Source organism: Oncorhynchus mykiss, chromosome 16 (genome assembly GCF_013265735.2).
Source record: "Oncorhynchus mykiss isolate Arlee chromosome 16, USDA_OmykA_1.1, whole genome shotgun sequence".
Taxonomy (NCBI): domain Eukaryota; kingdom Metazoa; phylum Chordata; class Actinopteri; order Salmoniformes; family Salmonidae; genus Oncorhynchus; species Oncorhynchus mykiss.
In genome coordinates, this window is record NC_048580.1 from 14,070,009 (window position 1) to 14,091,588 (window position 21,580).

Sequence of the window (21,580 nt, forward strand, 5' to 3'; positions counted from 1 at the left end):
CCCCTAATCTCTGCTTAAGCTGCATCACCCAACTGGGACAAAAACACGCCGTCTCTGCACATTCCACTGGAATGGCCCAACACTCCTATGGAGCAGGGAGAGAATGGAGAAAAGGGGATGCCTAGTCAGTTGTACAACAACTTCAAAGGTAAAGCAGATGCTAAACTACAGGACTGTTTTGCTAACACAGGCTGGAACATTTTCCGGGATTCTTCCGATGGCATTGAGGAGTATACCAGATCAGTCACGGGCTTCATCAATAAGTGCATCAATGACGTCGTCACCACAGTGACTGTACGTACATACCCCAACCAGAAGCCATGGATTACAGGCAACATTCGCACTGAGCTAAAGGGTAGAGCTGCCGCTTTCAAGATGTGGGACTCTAACCCGGAAGCTTAGGCACAGCGTTAATACAGGGCTAAGATTGAATCATGCTACACCGGCTCTGAGGCTCGTCTTGTGTGGCAGGGCTTGCAAACTATTAAGACTACAAAGGGAAGCACAGCGAGCTGCCCAGTGATACGAGCCTACCAGACGAGCTAAATCACTTCTATGCTTGCTTCGAGGCAAGCAACACTGAGGCATGCATGAGAGCATCAGCTGTTCCGGACGACTGTGTGATCACGCTCTCCGTAGCCGACGTGAGTAAGACCTTTAAACAGGTCAACATTCACAAGGCTGCGGGGCCAGACAGATTACCAGGACCAACTGGCAGGTGTCTTCACTGACATTTTCAACATGTCCCTGATTGAGTCTGTGTTACCAACATGTTTCAAGCAGACCACCATTGTCCCTGTTCCCAAGAACACAAAGGCAACCTGCCTAAATGACTACAGACCCGTAGCACTCACGTCTGTAGCCATGAAGTGTTTGAAAGGCTGGTCATGGCTCACAACACCATTATCCCAGAAACCCTAGGCCCACTCCAATTTGCATACCGCCCAAACAGATCCACAGATGATGCAAACTCTATTGCACTCCACACTGCCCATTCCCACCTGGACATAAGGAATACTTACGTGAGAATGCTATTCATTGTCTACAGCTCAGCATTCAACACCATAGTGCCCTCAAAGCTCATCACTAAGCTAAGGATCCTGGGACTAAACACCTCCCTCTGCAACTGGATCCTGGACTTCCTGACGGGCCGCCCCCAGGTGGTGAGGGTAGGTAGCAACACATCTGCCACGCTGATCCTTAACACTGGAGCCCCTCAGGGGTGCATGCTCAGTCCCCTCCTGTACTCCCTGTTCACCCATGACTGCAAGGCAGGCACGACTCCAACACCATCTTTAAGTTTGCAGACAACACAACAGTGGTAGGCCTGATCACCGACAACGACGAGACAGCCTATAGGGAGGAGGTCAGAGACCTGGCCGGGTGGTGCCAGAATAACAACCTATCCCTCAACGTAATCAAGACTAAGGAGATTATTGTGGACTACAGGAAAAGGAGGACTGAGCACACCCCATTCTCATCGACAGGGCTGTAGTGGAGCAGGTTGAGAGCTTCAAGTTCCTTGGTGTCCACATCACCAACAAACTAGAATGATCCAAACACACCAAGAAGGTTGTGAAGAGGGCACGACAAAGCCTATTACCCCTGAGGAAACTACATAAAATTGGCATTGGTCCTCAGATCCTCAAAAGGTTCTACAGCTGCAACATCGAGAGGATCCTGACTGGTTGCATCACTGCCTGGTACGACAATTGCTCGGCCTCTGACCGCAAGGCACTACAGAGGATAGTGCGTATGGCCCAGTACTGGGCCCAGTACATCACTGCCATCCAGGACCTATACACCAGGCGATGTCAGAGGAAGGCCCTAAAAATTGTCAAAGACCCCAGCCACCCGTCACAGACTGTTCTCTCTACTACCGCATGGCAAGTGATACCGAAGTGCCAAGTCTAGGACAAAAAGGCTTCAACAGTTGGCTAACTCGGCTATCTGCACTGTGTCCCGCCACCCACCACCCCCTCTTCTACGCTACTGAAACTCTCTGTTTATCATATATGCATAGTCACTTTAACCGTATCTACATGTGCATACTACCTCAATCAGCCTGACTAACCGGTGTCTGTATGTAGCCTCGCTACCGTATACAGCCTTGCACCGTATACAGCCTCTCTACTGTTATTTTTCCACTGTCTTTTTTACTGTTGTTTTATTTCTTTACTTACCTATTGTTCACCTAATACCTTTTGGACTGTTGTTAGAGCCTGTAAGTAAGCATTTCACTGTAAGGTCTACACTTGTTGTATTCGGCACATAACAAATAAACTTTGATTTGAACAAGGCATTCAACTGAAATGTGTCTTCCACATTTAACCCAACCCCTCTGAATCAGAGAGGTGCGGGTGGCTGCCATAATCAACATCCACGTCTTCGGCCGCTGGGGGAACAGTGGGTTAACTGCCTTGTTCACAATAGATTTTTACTTCAGGGATTCGATCCAGCAACCTTTCGGTTACTGGCCCAACGCTCTAACCACTAGGCTGCCTCCATAGGGAAGTTAGTCAGCGGCCTAGAGATGGTCCCAGACCCGGAGGCCTCCCTGTACTGAAGACTAATTACAAAAATGTCCTTTTGAAGTTTACTGTGTTTGTGTCCATTTCTGCTGGGCTTACACTAGGGCTGTGGCGGTCAACATTTTGAAGTTTACTGTGTTTGTGTCCATTTCTGCTGGACTTACACTAGGGCTGTGGCGGTCAACATTTTGAAGTTTACTGTGTTTGTGTCCATTTCTGCTGGGCTTACACTAGGGCTGTGGCGGTCAACATTTTGAAGTTTACTGTGTTTGTGTCCATTTCTGCTGGGCTTACACTAGGGCTGTGGCGGTCAACATTTTGTCCTCCGGTTATTGTCATTTAAAAAACTGCCAGTGTCACGCTAATTGACTTTTAATTAATAAGCTGATTGCATGGCTGTGTGCTCAATTTTACATAACTGTCAGAAACGGGGGTGGCTGAAATAGCCAAATTCAGTCATTTGAAGGGGTGTTCAAACTTGGTATATACAGTGGGGAGAACAAGTATTTGATACACTGACGATTTTGCAGGTTTTCCTACTTACAAAGCATGTAGAGGTCTGTAATTTTTATCATAGGTACACTTCAACTGTGAGAGACGGAATCTAAAACAAAAATCCAGAAAATCACATTGTATGATTTTTAAGTAATTCATTTTATTGCATGACATAAGTATTTGATACATCAGAAAAGCAGAACTTAATATTTGGTACAGAAATCTTTGTTTGCAATTACGAAGATCATATGTTTCCTGCAGTTCTTGACCAGGTTTGCACACACTGCAGCAGGGTATTTTGGGCCACTCCTCCATACAGACCTTCTACAGATCCTTCAGGTTCGGGGGCTGTCGCTGGGCAATACAGACTTTCAGCTCCCTCTAAAGATTTTCTATTGGATTCAGGTCTGGAGACTGGCTAAGCCACTCCAGGACCTTGAGAAGCTTCTTACGGAGCCACTCCTTAGTTGCCCTGGTTGTGTGGTTCAGGTCGATGTCATGCTGGAAGACCCAGCCACGACCCATCTTCAATGCTCTTACTGAGGGAAGGAGGTTGTTGGCCAAGATCTCACGATATATGGCCCCATCCATCCTCCCCTCAATACGGTGCAGTCGTCCTGTCCATTTTGCAGAAAAGCATCCACAAAGAATGATGTTTCCACCTCCATGCTTCACGTTTGGGAGGGTGTTCTTGGGGTTGTACTCATCCTCATTCTTCCTCCAAACACGGCAAGTGGAGTTTAGACCAAAAAGCTCTATTTTTGTCTCATCAGACCACATGACCTTCTCCCATTCCTCTTCTGGATCATCCAGATGGTCAATGGCAAACTTCAGACTGGCCTGGACATGCGCTGGCTTGAGCAGGGGGACCTTGCATGCGCTGCAGGATTTTAATCCATGACGGTGTAGTGTGTTACTATTGTTTTTTTTTTAGACTGTGGTCTCAGCTCTCTTCAGGTCATTGACCAGGTCCTGCCGTGTAGTTCTGGGCTGATCCCTCAGCTTCCTCATGATCATTCATGCCCCACGAGGTGAGATCTTGCATGGAGCCCCAGACCGAGGGTGATTGACCGTCATCTTGAACTTCTTCCATTTTCTAATAATTGCGCCAACAGTTGTTGCCTTCTCACCAAGCTGCTTGCCTATTGTCCTGTAGCCCATCCCAGCCTTGTGTAGGTCTACAATTTTATCCCTGATGTCCTTACACAGCTCTCTGGTCTTGGCCATTGTGGAGAGGTTGGAGTCTGTTTGATTGAGTGTGTGGACAGGTGTCTTTTATACAGGTAACGAGTTCAAACAGGTGCAGTTAATACAGGTAATGAGTGGAGAATGGAGGGCTTCTTAAAGAAAAACTAACAGGTCTGTGAGAGACGGAATTCTTACTGGTTGGTAGGTGATCAAATACTTAGTGGGACAAAAAAGTATTTAGTCAGCCACCAATTGTGCAAGTTCTCCCACTTAAAAAGATGAGACCTATAATTTATAGAATAGGTACACTTCAACTGTGACAGACAAAATGAGAAAAAAAAATCCAGAAAATCACATTGTAGGATTTTTAATGAATTTATTTACAAATTATGGTGGAAAATAAGTATTTGGTCACCTACAAACAAGCAAGATTTCTGGCTCTCACAGACCTGTAACTTCTTCTTTAAGAGGCTCCTCTGTCCTCCACTCATTACCTGTATTAATGGCACCTGTTTGAACTTGTTATCAGTATAAAAGACACCTGTCCACAACCTCAAACAGTCACACTCCAAACTCCACTATGGCCAAGACCAAAGAGCTGTCAAAGGACACCAGAAACAAAATTGTAGACCTGCACCAGGCTGGGAAGACTGAATCTGCAATAGGTAAGCAGCTTGGTTTGAAGAAATAAACTGTGGGAGCAATTATTGGGAAATGGAAGACATACAAGACCACTGATAATCTCCCTCGATCTGGGGCTCCACGCAAGATCTCACCCCGTGGGGTCAAAATGATCACAAGAACGGTGAGCAAAAATCCCAGAACCACACGGGGGGACCTAGTGAATGACCTGCAGAGAGCTGGGACCAAAGTAACAAAGCCTACCATCAGTAACACACTACGCCGCCAGGGACTCAAATCCTGCAGTGCCAGACGTGTCCCCCTGCTTAAACCAGTACATGTCCAGGCCCGTCTGAAGTTTGCTAGAGAGCATTTGGATGATCCAGAAGAAGATTGGGAGAATGTCATATGGTCAGATGAAACCAAAATATAACTTTTTGGTAAAAACTCAACTCATCGTGTTTGGAGGACAAAGAATGCTGAGTTGCATCCAAAGAACACCATACCTACTGTGAAGCATTGGGGTGGAAACATCATGCTTTGGGGCTGTTTTTCTGCAAAGGGACCAGGACGACTGATCCGTGTAAAGGAAAGAATGAATGGGGCCATGTATCGTGAGATTTTGAGTGAAAACCTCCTTCCATCAGCAAGGGCATTGAAGATGAAACGTGGCTGGGTCTTTCAGCAAGACAATGATCCCAAACACACTACCCGGGCAACGAAGGAGTAGCTTCGTAAGAAGCATTTCAAGGTCCTGGAGTGGCCTAGCCAGTCTCCAGATCTCAACCCCATAGAAAATCTTTGGAGGGAGTTGAAAGTCCGTGTTGCCCAGCAACAGCCACAAAACATCACTGCTCTAGAGGAGATCTGCATGGAGGAATGGGCCAAAATTCCAGCAACAGTGTGTGAAAACCTTGTGAAGACTTACAGAAAACGTTTGACCTCGGTCATAGCCAACAAAGGGTATACAACAAAGTATTGAGATAAACTTTTGTTATTGACCAAATACTTATTTTCCACCATAATTTGCAAATAAATTCATAAACAATCCTACAATGTGATTTTCTGGATTTCTTTTCTCATTTTGTCTGTCATAGTTGAAATGTACCTATGATGAAAATTACAGGCCTCTCTCATCTTTTTAAGTGGGAGAACTTGCACAATTGGTGTGCCCCACTGTATGTCATGCAATAAAATGCAAATGAATTACTTAGAAATCATACAATGTGATTTTCTGGATTTCTGTTTTAGATTCCGTCTCTCACAGTTGAAGTGTACCTATGCTAAAAAATTACAGACCTCTACATGCTTTAAGTAGTAAAACTGCAAAATCGTCAGTGTATCAAATACTTGTTCTCCCCACTGTATAGCGTACCTTTGAAAACATTTTAAAAAGTAGAGGCTTTGATCAGAAAACCAGTCAGTATCTGGTGTGACCATAATTTCCCGCTTGCAGCGTGACACATTTCCATTGCATAAAGTTGATCAGGCTGTTGATTGTGGCCTGTGGAATGTTGTCCCACTCCTCTTCAATGGCTGTACGAAGTTGCTGGATATTGGCGGGAACTGAAACACTGTCGTACACGTAGATCCAGAGCATCCCCAACATGCTCAAATGCCTGACATATGTAAATGTAGGATTATTTATTAATTATTTGTTTTGCAAACATTTCTAAAAACCTGTATTTGCTTTGTCATTATGGAGTATTGTGTGTAGATAGAGGGGGGGGGGGGGGGGGTAATTTCATCAATTTTAGTGTAAGGCTGTAATATAACAAAATGAAGAAAAAATCAAGGTGTCTGAATACTTAACGAATGCACTGCGAGCGTGTGTATAAGCTCTAATACGCATATGGGTGTTTTAAATAAATGCTTTGGTAGTTTTAATCATCACCTTAGAAAGCGCTGTCCATTTTATTGTGTTAGGCTTTGAAACAACATCCACAACGACCATGTTTCACACTCATTTTCAACCTGCATTTCTAATCGAGGACCAGGCCATTAGGACCTGATGGAGGGACAATAGAGCCCCGAGGACCAGGCCATTAGGACCTGATGGAGGGACAATAGAGCCCCGAGGACCAGGCCATTAGGACCTGATGGAGGGACAATAGAGCCCCGAGGACCAGGCCATTAGGAACTGATGGAGGGACAATAGAGCCCCGAGGACCAGGCCATTAGGACCGGATGGTCATTAGCAAGTTGGGTACTACCAACGCATGTCCAGAGTACATAAGAAGAGATTACCATGAATGTTACTGTGGTCATGACATATTACTTCCGGTGGTAATATGGTCACCGCAACAGCCCTACCTGACACTAACAACCATAACACATCTTACTAATTTCCTGGTATTTATTAGTCTTGAGCTAATCACAGTGGGTCAAACAGCAGCCTTCGAAGATTGTTGATTCAAGCTTTAGGTTTCTGGAAGCAGGAAGTTGTCTTTAATTTACCCTTCTTTAGAACCTGCCCCTGTTGGCTCTTCCCTCTACTTAACGAGGTCGGTAGATTTGCTGGAACAGTTAGCTGTAATGCAATGACTTCAGTGTTTTTCTTCGATGTAAACCATTGATCTATTTTAAAAGGCCTTCTTCCTATCTAACCAACCAGCTAGTAGCTACATTACTGAAACCGCACACATTCAGCTATGTGCACGCACACAGAGCCGATACCACCGACTCCGATCCCTTCTATTACTTTTCTTACTAAGAGAAACTAGAGAAAGCCATGGAGGTCTGGCTAAACAATTATAGGACCAGTTTTTAGCCACTTCCCCTCTCTGTCACTGGGTCCCTCTTTTCTCAGTCTAAAAAGGCTCTGACTGAGAAGCCTGGTCAGTGACATTGGTGAGCATCCTTATCAGCCAATCCTGTAATTCTTATTCTCTTGACAGGGCCCGAGTTATCCGTCTACCACACAGACAGGAAGTGCTGTGGACATGAGGGTTATTCACGACTGTTTTTGTTATTCAAACTGCAGACTTGATTCCTGTAGTTAAGGGGAGAAGAAGAAAAAAAAGTGACAAAATCACATGTGTAATTCTCACATTCATGTCAAAGTTCAGATTTCAATATATTAGTCATAGCCTTTTGGAAATCCCCCTCAATACAATGTACTGAAGACTGTTACGCTTATCAGTTTATTCACATACAATATTTAACAGCTGTGTGCTATCTATTTGTCTAGGTTCCTTTTATTGCGGGAAGTGTTTCACTCCACTGCTTATTTTGTAGTATACTATATATACACACTGTAGCATCCCTCGCTCATGTGCAGTACTTACTATAGAATTATTATTATCCACAAAAAAATAAAAACACTGTAGTAAATACTTCAGTAATGTCAACAAAAACACTTTTGTAACTATAATAAACACTAAAGTATTTAAATGTGCATATACCCTGCCCATTCCCCTACCCCATATCCCAATTTGTGGCTCCCATAAGTGAGAAACCTACATGTCAGGTATAGACCATATAATGGGTTCCCTACAGATTATAGAAAATAGCAGAAGAGTTCAAGTCTGTTCACAACCCAGTTCTTCCTACCTACAGGTTATGTCAAATTTGATTTTTTTGTATTCCTCCAATAGGTTTCCTCAAGGAGAAAGCCTCCACTTCTTTGTCAAAGATAATACAAAAACACTACAGTGATGTCCTCAAAATCAATACAGTAAAAACTACAGTATACTACAATCTGAAAAAAAACTGACATTAAGTGACAATTACTATATAGTTATTTTACTTAAGTATTTATACTATAGTTAACTGTAAATGCTACAGCATAGTCTGCAAAAAAAAACTAGTGAATACTATAATACTTATACCATAAAATACAGTACTTTTTTATGTGGGCTTTGCTGAAAACACAAGTTTAACTTACTGTAGCTTCATACCAGTCTTAAGCAAACATCTTAGGATCACGTTTATTCCCACACTGGCCAATGTAAATTAATGACACAGGGTCTCGCGTGGGAGAACTATCCCCAAAGATTACACAAGACAGTGGGGTCATAGTGCTTTAAGAGGTCAGCTGAAGTTTGCATTTCCGTCCCGTCAAGATGTTTTGCACCAGTGCTAATTTGAAAACAGCATTTTTACAGGCTACTTTCCGGGAAGCAACCAACTCTTCTCGCCATGCCCTCCGGCCACTAGTACATCTGTTGCCATGTGCAAACTTACAAAAGAGATGTGTTGACATGACAAACTGCTTTGGGGGAAATGAAAGGATTTGGTCCAATCTAAATTGGTAGGATCCTTAAGAGCAAACAATAAAAGGCACCATCTTAAGGATGTTTGATCCTGAGGGCAGGTGAGCTGGGAGTGCTTTTTTACAGGTAAGCACACTCATGGTGATGAATTACAGACCTGCTCTCAGACCACACCAAAGAAACAAATAAAGCTACTGAGAAGGTCTCGTTTGAATAAAATCAACATGGAAACTTGCAAAGTAACCAATAAAGTTTGCATTGGGAGGCTGATCTCGTGTCAATTTGCAAATAAATGCAAATGGACATTCAAACTTAAGACAAAGATGAGCTACCAACTTTCAACTACAAACTAGCTTGGTGCCTCACGCAACTAACGTTTGTTAACCTACTAGCCCAGCTACAGTGCCTTTGGAAAGTATTCAGACTTGTGACTTTATCCACATTTTGTTACGTTACAGCCTTATTCTAAAATTGATTTTTTTTTTTTTTTAAGTCCCTCATTCTACACATAATACCCCATAATGACAAAGCAATTTTTGCTTTTTTGCAATGATTATTTTTTTAATGAAATTAAATATTCTATTTACATAAGTATTCAGACCCTTTACTCAGTACTTTGTTGAAGCACCTGTGGCAGCGATAACGCCGAGTCTTCTTGGGTATGACGCTACAAGCTTGGCACTAGAGGTCGACCGATTATGATTTTTCAACGCTGATACCGATTATTGGAGGACCAAAAAAGCCGATACCGATTAAAAATCGGCCAATTTTTAAAAAAAAATGGCAATTACAACAATACTGAATGAATACTTATTTTAACTTAATATAATACGTCAATAAAATACATTTAGCCTCAAGTAAATAATGAAACATGTTCAATTTGGTTTAAATAATGCAAAAACAAAGTGTTGGAGAAGAAAGTAAAAGTGCAATATGTGCTATGTAAGAAAGCTAACATTTCAATTCCTTGCTCAGAACATATGAAAGCTGGTGGTTCCTTTTAACATGAGTCTTCAATATTCCCAGTTAAGTTTTAGGTGCGCTAACTAGCTAACCAACTAACTAGCTAGCCATTTCACTTCGGTTACACCAGCCTCATCTCGGGAGTTGATAGTCTTGAAGTCATAAACAGCGTAATGCTTAACGCACAAGGAAGAGCCGCTGGCAAAATGCACGAAAGTGCTGTTTGAATGAATGTTTACGCGCCTGCTTCTGCCTACCACCGCTCAGTCAGATACTTGTATGCTCAGTCAGACACGATGGATAATATCTAGTAATATCATCATGTGTACCATGTGTAGTTAACTAGTGATTATGATTGATTGATTATTTTTTATAAGATAAGTTGAATGCTAGCTAACAACTTACCTTGTCTTACTGCATTCGCGTAACAGGCAGTCTCCTTGTGGAGTGCAACGAGAGAGAGGCAGGTCATTATTGCGTTGGACTAGTTAACTGTAAGGTTGCAAGATTGGATCCCCCGAGCTGACAAGGTGAAAATCTGTTGTTTTGCCCCTGAACGAGGCAGTTAACCCACCGTTCCTAGGCCGACATTGAAAATAAGAATGTGTTATTAACTGACTTGCCTAGTTAAAAAGGTATTTTAAAAAAAACATTTTTTTTTTTTTTAAACGGCGCCCAAAAATACCGATTTCCGATTGTTATGAAAACTTGAAATCGGCCCTTCCGATTAATCGGTCGACCTCTTACTTGGCACACCTGTATTTGGGGAGTTTGGCTGGCCCACTCAAGAACATTGATACTTTTTTTTTTTTACCCCTTTTTCTCCCCAATTTCGTGGTATCAAATTGGTAGTTACAGTCATGTGTAATCGCTGCAACTCCCGTACGGACTCGGGAGAGGCGAAGGTCGAGAACCATGAGTCCTTCGAAACACGACCCAACTAAGCCGCACTGCTTCGTGACACAATGCCAGCTTAACCCAGAAGCCAGCCACACCAACGTGTCAGAGGAAACATCGTACACCTGGCGACCGTGTCAGCGTGCATGCGCCCAGCTCACCACAGGTGTCACTAGAGCGCGAAGGGACAAGGGCATCCCTGCCGGCCAAACCCTTCCCTAACCCGGATGACGCTGGGCCAATTGTGCGCTGCCCCAAAATTCAGGGACTTGTCCGGAAGTACTTAGGGTCATTGTCCTGTTGGAAGGTGAACCTTCACCCCAGTCTGAGGTCCTGAGCACTCTGGAGCAGGTTTTCGTTGAGGATCACTCTACTTTGCTCCGATCATATTTGCCTCGATCCTGACTAGTCTCCCAGTCCCTGCCACTGAAAAGTGTTGCCACAGCATGATGCCACCACCATGCTTCACCGTAAAGATGGTGCCAGGTTTTCTCCAGACGTGACACGCTTGGCATTCAAGCCAGAGTTCAATCTTGGTTCCATCAAACCAGAATATCTTCTTTCTCATGGTCTGAGAGTATTTAGGTGCCTTTTGGCAAACTCCAAGCGGGCGGTCATGTGCCTTTTACTGAGGAGTATCTTTCGTCTGGCCACTCTACCATGAAGGCCTGATTGGTGGAGTGCTGCAGAGATGGTTGTCCTTCTCCACAGAGGAACTCTAGAGCTCTGTCAGAGTGACCATCGGGTTCTTGGTCAACTCCATGACCAAGGACCTTCTCCCCCGATTGCTCATTTTCGCCGGACTCTAGGAAGAGTCTTGGTGGTTCCAAATTTCTTCCATTTAGGAATGATGGAGGCCACTGTGTTCTTGGGGACTTCGGAAATGTTTTGGTACCCTTCCCCAGATCTGTGCCTCGACACAATCCTGTATTGGAGCTCTACGGACAATTCCTTCGACCTCATGGCTTGGTTTTTGCTCTGACATGCACTGTGTTGTGTCTTTGGCTATGCCGGATTAAGTGATAAGACATGCTATTCTATAAGATAATTTCTCCGTAATTAATATTACCTGATTGAGCTAATCATAACTGTAATTAACTAGAGAGTTGGGACACCACAAAATAATATTTATAGAGCTGTTATCTTCCGAATAACCTCTTAAAGACCTAGTAATATTTTACATCAATAGCAGTCAATATTAATCGTCACCTTAATTCAGTCTCATCTGAAAGTTGTAAATTCTTGGTTATCGTCACGAACCCTGGCTAACAAGTTGAATCAGCAATACAAAATTGTGTTTAAATATTTATTTACTAAATACCTAACTAATCACACAGAATTGCACGTACACATAATTAATCATAACTTGATTACAAATGACGTCATAAAGGAAAATGTCCCTAGCGGGCGGAACAGATATGACAGCTTGTTACACAAAAGAAAGGGTGCTGGGTTCGAGTGAAAGAGCGGGAAGACTGAGGGACACAGGGAGAAGCTGTGCTATCGTAAATACAGTATCTTATGCATTCTAAATTACCACCCATTTGGAAAAGGAAAATGCAATAAATATTTACTCTGAGCTGCGCTTCAGTAGGTTGGTGGTAGATGGAAGGCCGTGTTGCCCAACCGAGTCCTTTGAAGAATGTCTCTGGTGGTCAATTAGATATGTTGTAGTAACGTCGTTGGGTGATAGACGGAATACTCTGTCTGTTCCTTCCTAATCATTGTTTGAAGCTGCTGTTGCTAACTCAACGGCTAGGAGGTATCACTTCTGTAGTGAATAAGAGTTCAAAGTTCATACCATTCGCAACCAAAGCTCACGCTGATGTTGGCTTCATTCTGTAGTTATTTTCTGAACCATTCTGACATCGGACCGTCGTCCTCACATCCTCAGAACAGGAGGTTACATTTTCGTCAAGGCTTTATATAGTGGAGCGAGAAGGGTGTGTCTGAAAGTTTTATAACCCATGACTCTTCACAGGGGCGGGCCACTGATTGAGCAGAGCCCTAACCTTATGAAAACCCAATTCTCACATTTTAGAAGCTAAAATCACATTTCATCCCATCACGAATAATTTCATATTCAAACATTTAAACTGAACAACAATTCCATGTGAATCCGATAACTCTGATGTGTAGACTTTCCACTGTAGAGTTTATGTCATCTTATCATTGATGAGAATGTCTCAGATGACAACCGAACTGACATCATATTCATTACGTACCACCGCATATGTTCCATTGGTCGGATTACCAGAATATAGTTAATTTTCCCCCACCTTCTGATGTTCCCAGAATCTCTATGTTAACCAAGGGGTTTGCAAATGTAACATCCGTAGGGTAGAGAGAGGAAAAAGGGAGGGAAGAGGTATATATGACTGTCATAAACCTACCCCCAGGCAAACGTCATGACAACTGTGAACTGTGGGACCTTATATAGACAGGTGTGCCTTTCCAAATCATGTCCAAATCAATTATGTCGAAATCAATTCAAATTTACCACAGGTGGACTCCAATCAAGTCATAGAAACATCTTAAGAATGATCAATGGGAACAGGATGCACCTGAGTTCAATTTCGAGTCTCATGGCAAAGGATCTGAATACTTATGTAAAGGTATCTTTATACATGTTTAAGATGTGTCATTATGGGGTAGTGTGTGTAGATTGGATAAAAAACAAATATCAATCAATTTTAGAATAAGGCTGTAACGTAACAAAATGTGGGAAAAGTCAAGGGGTCTGAATACTTTCTGAAGACACTGTACGTGGCACTAAACATCTTTCTGGAGACACTGTACGTGGCACTAAACATCTCTTCTCCTAATTTCCCTTCCTCTCTCTGAGTTCACTACTCCAACATTGCCCCGGTAAGATCCCTTCACTACATAATCCTGTGTGTGCCTTGGCTCACCTCATTTGCTGTGGAAATAAACCCAGGAACACTGGACACTTTGGAATTTCTCACAGAAAACTCCACTAAATTATTGTATAGTCAGAAACTCAAGTGGGGGCTGGGAGGGGGCATAAGAATCAGTGCCCATTCTGTTTGGTTCCTATGGTAACGCCATAGGAATAGTGCAGATGGTGTTTTGACAGGCGCCCTGACTATTACCCTTTTCAATGGCCTCATTATTAGCCAAGACATGAGCGAGCCTTAGACTTAATGCAGCCCATATTTCTGCACCACAAAGGACCCATAAAAACACTGTGTCTCCAACCACTGCAGAGCCCGGGTTAGTTACCACAGCACAGACTCTCTGGACACAGAGGTTTGCTCTGTTGTGGCGTACACACACTCAGCGGAGCGGAGCGTGTTAAACCTCCAAGGCAGTGGTTCATTCAACAAGGGAGACTGGAAGCCAGGTGCTCTTTCTCCAGCCTTATTCGTCTAAACGCTTTGTTACAGGTCCTTTCGGCATCCCAAAAAACTCCTCACACCAAATTTGGCACGTGTTCCATAGGAAATGAACCATAACACTGAACCAGGGGTTTCTCCCCATCTCGCTCTGTGGATATTACTGATTTCTATGGCAATAACTTCAATGCAATGGTAGCTCAGGCTGTTAATGATATTGGCACCAGAACTAACTGGGCCAGATCCATTTTTCCACTGCTGCGGACTACTGTGGACAAAGAGACAGTATGACTGAGTGGTTCTGCTTATGACTCTCCCTGCAGAGCGTAAGAGGCGAAACATTAAATCAAACAGATGAAGATGCAGTATTTTTTCTGAGAACCAATGGTCACTTGTATTTTAGTTGGGAGTGATTGAATTGCTGAAGCCAAATAATGAGAAAAATACTGCACATTACAAAAATATTTTCAGAATTGCTAGATTGTACCATTTGCACAACTACCGTATTTGAAGGAGTTGATTTGTTGTGTGTGGGAGCTAAGCCAACACTTTGATAAGAGAAGGCTGCTGCAGCTGTATAGAGCAACAGAGGTTTCTTTCAGGAACCCTGTAGCCTGGGTGTGAAAAACAAAGACGCTTACCTCTGAGAGTCTGGCCCCCGTGTATCTGAGCAGGCCCCTGTAACCCCACAGGCTGACGGCCAGAGGCCCCGCGCCGTGCCCTCTGACTGACACGATGGGTCTCTCACTGGGGTGCCAGGTCCTTTTGCAAACAGCCTCCCAGGCCTTCTCTGCTATGTGTCCCGAGAGCATAAACCTCACGATGGCCTTGGTGCCCGCGCGCACAGACTTCTCAACTTTGCGGTTGTTTTTGTAGTACCTCCTCACCAGCACGGTGGAGCGCTCTTTCCTGTTGCGGATGAACTCGCTGTCCGACAGGCCGCCGTCGCTATCACTCTTCTGGGGGCTGGTGGACTGCTTGGAGGAGGAGAGCATGGTATCCAGCGAGGCCCTCCTGAAGAATCTCTCCACGGAGACCTTGGCTCTGGGTCTCCTGTTGAGCCTCTCTAGGCTGGAGTAGCCATCTTTCAGGAAGTGCAAACAGCGGGCATCGATAGTCCTGGCTGGCATTCCTGGCATTCCTCCCTCCCCTATGGGAGAGCAGGAGAAGTGGCACTGAGATGCCACTGGCAGGCTGCTCCTCCTAAAGCTGCGTCTGCAGGGCACCGAGGATGGACAGGGGCGTTGTGTGCCAGCCGTGCTGGGCTCCAGTTGGCAGGGAGAGCCCTCGGAGTAGCTCACCTTTGGCAGAGCACCAGCCTGGGGAGTCACAGCAGGAGAAGAAAACCCCTCTGTTCTCCTCTCGGACTGGTTTTCCCGAGGCTCGGTCTCGGTCCCAGCGGTCCAACAGACCGAGTCAGTCTCCTGGCAGGCTGAGAGACTTTCCACTGGATCACATGTCGGACACAGCTGGGTGGAAACCAAAGCACGCGTCCCCCTCTCCCCCCGAGATGTGGTGCCGAACTCAGCTACAGCACTGGCATGTTTAGGGTTGGAGTATTCCCAGCATTTGCATCCTGCATCCAGAAACGTCCCCTCCCCACCATCATAAGACCCGCTATCATAAGATAACTTCCAATAGAGAGGGAGCGGTGAGCAGCAGTCTCCGCTGCCCTGGTGGCTAACATCTGGCTCGTGAGAATGTGGACGTGTGTTGCTTTGACTCAGAGGCATGCCGTAGTCTGAAGTGACATGGTTATTTCTGGACCCGGCTGACAAGGCCACCACTGTCGCACGACCCACAGCATCTCCTATGTCCTCAGATGCCATAGTGACGCTTAGAATGTCCCCAATGTCTCTTTGTCCCTCCCCGGCAAGAAGCTTCAGATCACAACATTAAGAGGTGAGGATAGCCTTGATCAGGAACATACACAGCCAGTCATGCTGCTCCAGACTGATGTGGAAACAGAAGCTTTTCCAGCTGTACAAACCAGCGCGGAGAAGGGTGACCACCTTGGCAAAACGAGGAATTTCCTGACAGAACTGTCCGGAGTCAAGCGCTTACATACCCCATCTCCGGAGTGTAGTGAGTGTGGTGTGGCTAAGTGTGACAGCAAGGTAGTCACTGACACCTTGGCTTGCTCCTCCCCACTCCAACTGCTATGCCTCCTTTCTGGATCTGAGAAAAGCAGGAGAAGACAAGAGGAAAATGCAGATTAGCACCAGAATAGTCTCAGTCACAAAGGGCCATCCAAAATCTGCACCGAGACTCCAAAAAACAGTCCAAAAAATAAACAGTAAATTCAAAGTTGAATAAACCATACAACTGTGCTCAAGGACTACTTTTTACCAATTTACTGGAAGAATTGCAGATGCAATGTCTGGTCAGAGAATTTAGGTAAAATCTCCCTCAGTTTGTGTCCACGTTTTCCAAAAACGCTAAAATATCTGCTCCGAATTAAGTTTGAAAAAAATCTAGAAAGAATGGAGCGTCAGCTATAACATGACTCCTATTTTGGTTATTAACTACAGTAAGTGAAGTGGATTTACACCCAGTAACAGAAATGCGGTAGCGAAATGTAATCATGGGTCCCTGATCTGTACTACACAGAAATGCATAATAATGGATATGAATGTCAGTCTCATAACCCCTACTAAAGTGAACATATTCATTTAAAAAAATAAAAAATAAAAGCTGGTCATACCATGGATCATTTAGCTATTTCATTTAGGATTTTAGGACCCCTGTAGGTGTGTGTGTGTGTATATATATATATAAATATATGGTCCGACAGACAGTGGTCCGACAGACAGTGCTGTAGCTCTGCCACTTTCCACCGCAGATGCAGAAGTCCGACATGGTGGATGCAGTGGATTGAGACGCAGCCCATACAAATAAATCTCTCTACCTTTAAAAAATAGTTATTTTATGTTAATTAGAATGACTCACGGGTGCGTCAATCAACTCTAGGGGTTTTACCGGTGATGCATCCTGAATAGGTACACAAAAAAGGTAGAAATACGCAATATCCCCCTTTGCCTATTTGGGTGTTATTCTACACTCCAGCACCAAACAAGACCAAATTTGGTTGGTCCGGAATGGACCAAATCTGAACCAATCACAGCAGTCTGTTTCACAACTTTGGACATCTTAAGCTCAGAAGAGTACAGTAAAGTAGAGTACAGTACACTATAGTGTACTCAACTTTAGTGTGCTTTACTGTGTGTGTATTGAACTCTACTCAACTTGTTTTACATTACTGTACTCTCCAAACTTGTGAAACATAGAGGTCTATGATTGGTTCAGATTTGGACCGGTCCAGACTGGACCAAATCTGATCCAATCATAGATGTCTATGTTTGGACCAAATCAAAATCAACAACAGTGGACGTTGAAATTAAAGGCGCCCCGGACAGTACCAAAAATAAAATGTCTATGGAGTGGACCTTGAAATCAAACGTAAACTATTTTTCAACATCCACGGACGTCCGGTGACTGTCATTGCTCAATGAGTAAGGATGTTGGTTACAGTTAATAGAAAGAGGGGGCTCATGGGTAGGTGTCAGTAAGAGCCAGGAGAAGTGACATTAACTGGAGCAAGAAAGAAAGGGGATGTCCAGACTTAACACTCTTGCTTTGACCACCAGACAACAGACAGAGAAAGAAAACAGCAGAACATATGCCAGTGGAAGGGACGACAGTAGCAGGGTTTGTGGCTACTGTGATTTCCCATTGTAGCCAATTCAATAGCAGAAAATCTTACCTATTTTTCAAAAATTCTGTTACTAAGTTGGTAACAGAATTCTGAGTTTTAAATCACTTAATTCATAAACACAATCAATATCAGTAAAAACCCTAACTAACTGTAAATAACCACAACATAATCCAAGTTTCTTTGACTTCTTCGTTCTTCTCTTGCTCTCAACAGTAGAACAAGCATGGCCAAACAACTCAATTTCACTAGGCCTTTAAGACCAACTGTAGCACATGTGCTTCATATTGTGCAGATACTTGAACTTTGTTGAGACTGTCATCATGCTGGTAGAATGTCAGTTATCACATCCTAGTTCTGTTGTGTCTCTCCAAACGCTATTTGGGTTTCATGCTTAATTATTGGCTTCAGATGAACAGCAATGGACGCCGGGGGAGGCATCTTTACCACATTTCTTCCTCAACAACACTCCAGTCTGTTGTCTTTCTCCAACCTTGACAACGTCCAGAAGTTAGAGAAATTGTCACCTCTCAGAAAAAACACACAGCTGTCCAAAACCTCACTCGTGAGGATGGCAGCAGAAAATTCTGCTCTAAAAAGGCGTGGGTAGCTGGAATGTGAGGCCTCCGTGGGGGAGGACCAGTCCAGAGAAGATTATGGTTGAGAATTGGGTCTTGATTCTGGGACAATTTAGCTAGCAGTCAAGGCCTAGCGGCCAGCCAACTTCTCACACCCACACAGCAGACACACAGTAAATCAACGTGTCAGAGCATGCAGCCTCTTTTCAAGGCTCAATGTCACATTCTGAGAGGGAAGAAAATTACTTTGGCCAATGGAAGAAAGACAAGCAATCCATTCATTCGTTTGGAAATTGCATCAATTCTTAATACAATTTAATTCATTTGACTGCCTGTCTGTGCCCTTTGATTAAAAGCTTTGATGTTCCACAGATGACAAGTCCCTCGTGATTGAAGCCTGTGTTCGTTTTCAGTTTAATCTTTCTCTAACAAAAGTCAGTGTGTTGTTGCTCCACGGGAAAGGCACAGACTTTACAGCAACTTTGTGTGACAATATAATTATGACAGGGAGTAAGGTAATTACTCCGAAAGTTGTAAAAATAATTTATATCCTCTGGAAACTCCTCTGATCCATGAATCACACTAAACTGGTTGGATGAAGAAAAACATGAATCCTCAAAGCAAAGGAAAGCTGGGACTGCAACAGACTTAACACCCTCACTGGCAATGAGCGTTGGGCCCCGTTCAAAATATGCAACGCACTGCTAAGGTAACGCTGATATCTCTTGTGGAGTTTGGAAGTCAACCGTCTCAGTCCACACATCAACAGATCAAAGTTCCTTTGTTTTTGGCTGAGCTGCAATCATGGCAAAACAAACAAAGAGGTCCGGAGGACTAATCACAGCTGGGTGCAATTCAAGGGAGGAAATCAGATCATGGAAAAGACAGTAGACCCAAACCTATTCAATACTGTACTTTTTATATAATTAGTGGACTTTGGTCCTTACCTCTACAGTTATCAGGTCTTGGCACACAAAAGGTTTCTGTTGAGAAGGGTGTGATGAAAATATTGTAGATCAAACATCTTCAGAGCCAGACTTCTCCCTCTCCTGTGGTATTCAGGGTTGAGCGCACTGCTGGAAAACACAAACACATAATGACACTGACTTGAGGCCTGAGGGATTGGGTAGTCAGGACAAGACAGCAACCAACCAGAGCAGTCGTAGGACTTATATGGCGGCCTTTACCTCCATAAAGTGATTTTGTTCATTGTTTTCAACAGTGTCACCTTTGTGACAGATAGAGTTAAAGACAACGGCCCTAAAGTCGATAATGACTTGGTGCTCAAAGCTCCATTATCCCTCGCAGGTTAACATTTGTCATAGGTCCTACCCTGGAGGCAGAACTGAGCAGTTGAATGGCATAACTAATTGACTATTTCTTTTTTTTAAATCATGAAAACATAATTTGCTTTTTGGTCTTAATTTAAGGTTTGGCATTAGGGTTAACAGTGTGTTTACGGTTATGACTGTAGCTGTGCCCGCTAGTGACCACTCTGAAGAGCTGCCCCCAGTACATGAGTCATCTCAATAAATGTCAAGCTGCTTTTCCCTTATCACCGACAATGTAAACGTGGAGAAAAAAGAACATTTAACACTTCATGATTCAATTTAAATACTGAATGATGAGGATAACTGATGATGGGAGTGCATCATCTTTATCAACGGAAGTCTAATTATTTTGGTCGGGTGGAAGCAAGAACATCTTTAGTAATCCAGCGTGCTTATTAGTCTCCTTCCGCTGCCACCTATACCACCAAAACCATATCCCTATAAAGAACAAAAATGCCTCTCTGGCAAACGTAGAATAAGGAATCATGTCAGCTCTGGTGTGGCATTTCTATCTGCAACGTTTGACAACGCTTGGCTACTGAACCCAGCACTGGTCAGGTTAATTAAAAAAAAAGATAACTTTTTACACTACAACCATATTTGCATAATTGCCAATGCATTTCAATGGCCATAGGTTAACATGGCAAAACTTTGGACCGTAACCAGCCTTCAACTGTTTACACTAGAAACGCCATACAAACTTGAAAACGTGCAGACCTGTCTGGAATAGGTTTGTGTACAGCTTTTTTTTTTTTACACAATGATTATGTTTTCAACTATAACCATGTTAAAATTAGCATAAACATTCAATAGGCTACAAAGGGAAGTATTTGAATACCAACTTGTACTAGTGTTTGCCAAATTTCATGACTATCACAGCACTATCTGTAGTCTGAGTGAATCTATGCAGAGGTCATTAGGATGACTCAATCAAAACAATGTGTGCTTCATTTGATCAGAAACGATGTGTCATAGAAGACTTAAACAATGGACAGATATTCTTTAATTCCATAAGAGATTTCTTCCCCGTTTTAACCAATCCGCATCCAGGATTAGACCCACCCGTTGTACAATGTTTCATTTGACCTATCTACCGGATGCAGAGATCCCTGCAGCTACCTCAGGATTATGATGGTGTTTTTGTTAGTTGGTTGGACACAAGGTTGAGAAATGGTTGAAGTATCTGTGTTGTTAAATTTAACCACAGGTGCCACACCTCCCAAGTCAACAAACCAGAAACTCTCAAAACACTGCCAGAAAGATTATATTCCTTTTACTGAAATAGACTAACAAATCAAACGTCTCACACTGAGGCTGAGATTCATTCCGATTCATGTTATATTTAAGTCATTTAGCAGACGCTCTTATCCAGAGTGAATTAAGGAGTCAGTATGCTTCAGTTCGGCTAGTGCCGAACTCAGCTAGGCTAGTGCCGAACTCAGCTAGGCTAGTGCCGAACTCAGCTAGGCGAACAAGTGTGCTCGCATACTTCCTTAAAAGACCTTCACTTGAAAAATAGAAAAAGAGGCAATTGTACTGTTGTCCATTGAGACGCCTCAGCCAGTATACACTTCCTCAAGATAGTTCAAATTTATCTAAAAGATAAGAAATTGGTCATACATTTTTATGTTTTTGCAGAGGAGATCTTAGTCGCACAATTTTACATCCAACTAAGATGTTTGGAGTGGTATTTG

The 21,580-nt window shown here is 43.5% G+C and overlaps 1 protein-coding gene across 8 annotated transcripts in view; it reads right to left on the reverse strand.

Moving 5' to 3' along the window:
- Positions 1-21,580, reverse strand: part of LOC110491405 (1-phosphatidylinositol 4,5-bisphosphate phosphodiesterase epsilon-1) — an 83,753-nt gene that overhangs the window by 53,074 nt on the left and 9,099 nt on the right. For 6 of the 8 annotated variants that reach the window (XM_021564826.2, XM_021564824.2, XM_021564825.2 and 3 more), the window contains exons 2-3: positions 19,503-19,631; positions 14,907-16,443 (exon numbers count right to left, since the gene is read on the reverse strand). In XM_021564826.2, coding sequence (XP_021420501.2) covers positions 14,907-16,094 — 1,188 coding nt within the window. In that variant the 5' untranslated portion in view covers positions 16,095-16,443; positions 19,503-19,631. The remainder of the gene's footprint in view (positions 1-14,906; positions 16,444-19,502; positions 19,632-21,580) is intronic. The other 2 variants (XM_021564823.2, XM_036946250.1) reach the window with 2 other exon arrangements.